The 6,000-nt window shown below is 42.4% G+C and overlaps 1 protein-coding gene across 2 annotated transcripts in view; it reads left to right on the forward strand.

Annotated features, from left to right (window-relative positions):
• LAMP1 (lysosomal associated membrane protein 1) overlaps nucleotides 1–6,000 on the forward strand; it is a 32,174-nt gene extending 26,174 nt beyond the window's left edge. For both annotated transcript variants that reach the window (XM_037897187.2, XM_037897193.1), the window contains exons 6-9: nucleotides 1,288–1,410; nucleotides 3,802–3,871; nucleotides 4,073–4,243; nucleotides 5,065–6,000. In XM_037897187.2, coding sequence (XP_037753115.1) covers nucleotides 1,288–1,410; nucleotides 3,802–3,871; nucleotides 4,073–4,243; nucleotides 5,065–5,204 — 504 coding nt within the window. In that variant the 3' untranslated portion in view covers nucleotides 5,205–6,000. The remainder of the gene's footprint in view (nucleotides 1–1,287; nucleotides 1,411–3,801; nucleotides 3,872–4,072; nucleotides 4,244–5,064) is intronic.

A 6,000-nucleotide genomic window follows, 5' to 3' on the forward strand; every position in this document is an offset into this window, starting at 1 on the left:
GTGGATGTTAACGTTGCTGGTGACCTGCTTGACCCCTAATGATTGTATTAATGGGAAATGCATTTCACAACCTTAGCTGTAAGTTACAGGTCACCTGTATGGAATCTAGTAAGCCATTTCCTGCAACATGAACTTCTAGCCCCACTGAAATGGTTCACTTGTCCCCTAATGCAGTGGCTCTCAACCATTCCAGACTACTGTACCCCTTTCAAGAGTCTTGCATACCCCCAAGTTACACCTCACTTAACAACTACTGGCTTACAAAATCAGACCTAAAAATACAAAAATGTCACAGCACACTTACTGACAAATTGCTTGCGTTCTCATTTTTACCGTATAATTATGAATCAATTGGAATATAAATGATGTACTTACATTTCAGTATGAAATTTTAGTTCGTACTGACTTCGCTAGTGCTTTGTATGTAACCTGTTGTAAGACTAGGCAAATATCTAGATGAGTTGATGTACCCACTGGGGTATGAATACCCCTGTTTGAGAATCATTGCCCTAAAGAATAGTAGGAGTTTATAAAAGGTCTCTTGTAGGGCCAGCCAACCAGTAAAATTCTACTCCCAAAACCTGGTTCTCAAGAGTTCTAAGTATTGCTGAGACAGTTGGGTGATTCCTCCTTACCCCTAGGTTGGGTATTTTGCCCTGCATCAGTCAAGATACAGGTGTTTAATCTTGCCAAATTATTGTAAGAAGAAAATTGTTGTTTTATCAGAAAGCTTGTGTGCGCACATTTCTGATTCAGTCCAACAGGCTTAAAACCTTTACCTCCTAGCACTCTGCAAACAGGATTGTCTGAAATGCTGAGGTGTTACTGTTGTGTAATTAACCCTTTCAAACTGTCTTGCCTTTACATGAGTCAGTAATCAGCAAGATAATCCCTTACGGCCTTTGTCAGTTTTCCCTCATGTGGAAGCAGAAGAGCGTTCATATGGTTGCTTTAATCTAATTTAATAAGCCTTAGTGCATTGGTGGTGATGGCTGATGTTTCCATCAGGCTCCTTCAATGCAGTACTAGCTTCCTTAGCCACAACATGTTTTAGCTGGAAAATACAGTTTCAGACTGTAGCCAAGGGTCTGGGCCTTAAGGAGAGCACGGCGAGGCTTGAATGGTGGTGTAAGCACAAGGAACCTGTGGCCACATAACCAGCACTTTTATACACACATGCAATTTTTCATGCATCTGAGGGGAAGCCAGGTAGAAATGAGCTGAAAACTGAGGCAAGGTTCACCTCTTGCTGTAAAATGTAATAACAAGCCCTTCTCTCCTCCATAGACTGGATTGGATGTGCTGAATATTGTTCCAGTGAATACATCTTTCTCTGGGAGCTGTGACCATTCCTCTGCCTTTCTGAACCTGACTTTTGGGAAAACCAGACTTTTATTCCATTTTCTACTGGTAAGGGTGTTTAAATGTAATATCGTGCACAGCTCTGGCATGCTTTTTAGATGTGACTAAATTGTTCTGGACTCAAGATAGGTTTATTTTTGTTTTGTTTGTGACAGTCTTTTTTTATTCCAAAAAAGTTTGTTATATTCCCTACAGAATGTATAACAAAGGAGGAGGGGGAGGATTTTTTTTAAGTAGAAGAAATGTTGGGAAATAAAGGAGTACTCTGATGGACAATTGCACAACGTATTAGTAACAATGAGACTGTTGGTAGCTCTGTTACTTGAAAAAACCTTTAGGGGAACAGACTGCTGTAAATAGGTGTTTCATCTAATTATATATGACCAGCTTGCAGAAGGAATTGGATTCCAGGCCTCTTAGTAATACTGTTTACAACGCATGACCGGTGTACCTGCTGCTTCGCTGTCTTCTGCAGTGATTTGTTAGGTACAATGTTTCCTTTGTTGCATCAGCAGCACATGTGACAGAAGGGTTGATCGCTCTTTTATTTCCCAGGTGGGGGTGTTTGTATTTGCTCACTGACTTGAGCAATTACGATCAACCTGAAATTTCTAATTGTCAGCCTTTAAAGGGACAAATTGACTTTGGCTTCAGTTAAAGCCATTCATGTAGGTCCTGGCTCTCTAGCCCAGGGGTGGCCAACCTGTGGCTCCGGAGCCACATGCGGCTCTTCAGAAGTTAATATGCGGCTCCTTGTATAGGCACCGACTCCAGGGCTGGAGCTACAGGCGCCAACTTTCCAGCGTACCGGGGGGCGCTCACTGCTCAACCCCTGGCTCTGCCACAGGCCCTGCCCCCACTCCACCCCTTCCTGCCCCCTCCCCTGAGCCTGCCTTGCCTTCGGTCCTCTCCCCCCAGAGAGTCCTACACGCCACGAAACAGCTGATAATCTGTGATCGGCAGGGTGCTGAGAGCTGAGGGGGAGCTGATGGAGGCTGCTGACGAATTACTGTGGCTCTTTGGCAATGTACATTGGTAAATTCTGGCTCCTTCTCAGGCTCAGGTCAGCCACCCCTGCTCTAAGGCCTTCCATTGAGCACTTGTGCTGTGTCCTTGCCTGTATTTCACAGTAATTCCTCACTTAACGTTGTAGTTCTGTTCCTGAAAAATGCAACTTTACGCGAAACGATGTTAAGCGAATTCAATTTCCGCATAAGAATTAATGTAAATGGGGGGGGTTAGGTTCCAGGGAGAGGGAGGGAGAGATTTTTTTGTCTGGCAAAAAAAACCAGATATAGATATTTAAAAAATAACACACACGGTAAGTTTTAAACAAATAATTTAATACTGTACGCAGCAATGATGATTGTGAAGCTTGGTTGAGGTGGTGGAGTCAGAGGGTGGGATGTTTCCCAGGGAATGCCTTACTGCTAAATGATGAGCTAGCACTCGGCTGGCCCTCAAGGGTTAACTCGTTGTTAATGTAGCCTCACACTCCACAAGGCAGCATGAATGGAGGGAGGGGAGACAGCATGGCAGACAGAGAGATGTGCATTTCCCCTTTAAGTAGGCTGACACCACTCTTAAGTACACTACCTTGTTAAGTTAATCAGCAAGCTGAGACCCAGCAGCTGCTGCCAGGAAGCTCCCTCTGTTCTCAGCCCTGTCATGTGTCCCCCCCTGCTCTATGGAGATGGGGTAAGCAGGGGGAAGGGGGACACCCTGACATTAGCCCTCCTCCCCAAGCAAGCAGGAGGCTCGGGGAGCAGCTCCAAGGCAGAGGGCAGGAGCAGCACATGGCAGTGGAAGGGGGGACAGCTGAACTGCCAGCAATTGATAGCTTGCTGAGCAGCTGCTGCACAGGGAACTTAGGGGAGTGGGGGGGCGGCGGCTGCTGGTCCACCCTGGTTCCAAGCCCCCACCAGCTAGCTGCAACGGGATGCTCTTCCTGCAAGCAGTGGACAAAGCAGGCAGCTGCCATATGATGTTAAAGGGAGCATTGCACAACTTTAAATGAGCATGTTCCCTAATTGATCAGCAACATAACGTTAACCAGGATGACTTTAAGTGAGGAGTTACTGTACAGATTCCCATGCTGACCCAGGATGGTGGGTTGTGCTTTTGATGTGGTGTTGAGAGTGTCTGTCCTGTTTACCATGTTCAATTGCTAACTCGGTAGCTCTTTAAAAAGTCTCAGGGCATTTTCAGCCTGACCACTTTACCTGGCATATTCTTCCCTAAGTTGGATCCCTCTCCAGGGTTTTTGCTAAAACTGTAGTTGGTATCACATTCTAGAATGTCTTGGGTTTTTGTTTTGGTTTTTTTAGTGAACTTGGCAGTTCTAATGAGGGTGCATTAAACTCTTCAATTGTAGAACTACATTGTACTTTGACTGTTTAAAAAGTTATGGATGGATGCCAACTTTTTTTTTTTTTTTAGAATACGAGTACTGATAAGTTTTTCCTGCAAGGTGTCAGTGTGACCACAACTTTGCCTTCTGAAGCTAAAGGTAAAAGGATTTTTGTTAAATAAAGTCATAGACTAGCTCTGTAAATATTAAGGGAGCCTCGATATGTGCACACAAATACTGAGGGTGAAGTGTGGGGGTAGGGGGGAATGTGTGTTCTGTTTTAACTACTTGAATTTTCTTAAGCCTTTGCTTCGGTTTTTCAAATGTATTTTGTGATTTATGCTGCTTTTTGTTGCACAGAACCAAAGTTTGAAGCTGTTAACAACAGCATGAGTGAGCTGAGAGCTACAGTGGGGAACTCCTATAAGTGTAATGCAGAGGAGAAACTTTGGGTCTCAGCCGGTGCCTTTGTCAACTTATTCGATGTTTGGGTCCAAGTTTTCAAGATAGATGGAAACCAATTTGGAGCAGGTAAAAAACTGCATACATCTACACTTTAAAGTGTTGTTAAAGGTTTTACTGAACTTGCATGTTTTACTGATTTAAGCATATTTTTTTCAGAATCTAGTCTTTAGAGTTAGTAGCCAGTTGAGTAAATTCAGCTTGGTCTAAGCTCCTATTCACAGCATGCCTCATTACAACTGTGATTCAGACCAACAAGTACAGCTAGCTGAGTGTCTGGATTAAGGCTAGTGCATTATGTGTAAATAAATGCAAAGTTTTCTTGAAACAGTGCATATAAAAACAGAAGCACACAATTGTGCACAGAAAAGTTTGTTTAGAGGATCTATAATTAGACTTCCACACCAATGTTCTCTTGGGCAATCGTACCAAAGGAACAAAGATCTGAAGCTGAGTTCCCAACTGGTTAAATCATCTCTATGGTTATAGTCACAAGGGAAGGTGTTAGGTGAGAGTTGTGTTTTGGGTAGCTAGGAAGGAGAGGCTACTTGTCGCCTCGTGTAGTATTGGCTGGATTAATTGTGGGAAACTTGTACATATAAATCCACTGTTACACTGCGTGTACAACATGTGATTTACTGCACAATAGTACTGTTTATCAAAAGGGTACACAACAAGCTGTTCGTTACTGATCTTGAAAAGCAAGCTGACTTACAGTGGCTATGGTAAGGGAGCTCCTTCCATTGTTGCTGGCAGGCTAGAAGTTAACTGGCTCAAGTTTGGGATTTATCTATATGCTAGGAGTAGAATCTTCCAACATGAAATCAACAGAGTTTGGTACCTTTCCTGTCAATGGACCAGTGCCTAATGTGAATTTTTTTCCTCTACAGTGGAAGAATGTCAACTGGATGAAAACAACATGGTGATCCCTATAATTGTTGGCGCAGCCCTTGCTGGACTTGTCCTGATTGTCTTGATTGCTTATTTGATTGGCAGAAAGAGAAGCCATGCTGGATATCAAACAATCTAATGACTTACACTTAAATGAATCCAGGGGTTGATAAAGAGCAGTTGCAAGAAGTGGATAAATTAATTTCCCCTAAACTGAGATTCCTTATTATAAGGGAGCACAGTCTTTCTTACAAAATGCTTCTGGTTAAATTCTGCTTCATTAAATGTGAATCCATCTTGCAGCATTTAATTATGCATGAAGGAATAACCTCTCAAATTCTGGTGTTTAATTTTGCTAACTGGTTAAATATTTAACTCCCTAAGAGTGCTTTTCTGAATTGGCATGAATTTAATGTCAGTTAGAAATATTCCAGACTGGGGTGTAGCTAATTCATTCACTCAGATTTAAGTCTAACAAAGGGAAGCTTTCACTGTTGGTACTACTACCCTCCTGTGATGAAGTTAGTAATTCTACTGATACCTTTTAAAGTAAGTAATGACTGACCAATCAAAATCTAAAAATTAATTCCCCTGCCCACCTCCCCCCATCTGTGTTTTACTAAGCTTTAAACACAGCATATGTGGCATCTGCAGGGTATGAACAATGCAATACTCAAATGTTCTAGGAACTCATATTTACAATTGGACAATTCCATATTTGATGCTCTGCCAGCTTAAGAGCTGGCCCTTTTAAAAATATAAAATGGGTTTGGTTTTTTTTTTTGTAAAGTGATTTTCAGTCTCTTCTGGTGGATGTTCCAGTGCAATCCTGTTACTGCAGACTCTTGCTTAAACTTGGCTGGGGTTGTACACTTTAAGGATTTGTTATGTATGCATTGCCTATAACAATGCTAATAAAGACACATTTTTCTGTA

This window comes from Chelonia mydas, chromosome 1 (genome assembly GCF_015237465.2).
Source record: "Chelonia mydas isolate rCheMyd1 chromosome 1, rCheMyd1.pri.v2, whole genome shotgun sequence".
NCBI lineage: Eukaryota > Metazoa > Chordata > Testudines > Cheloniidae > Chelonia > Chelonia mydas.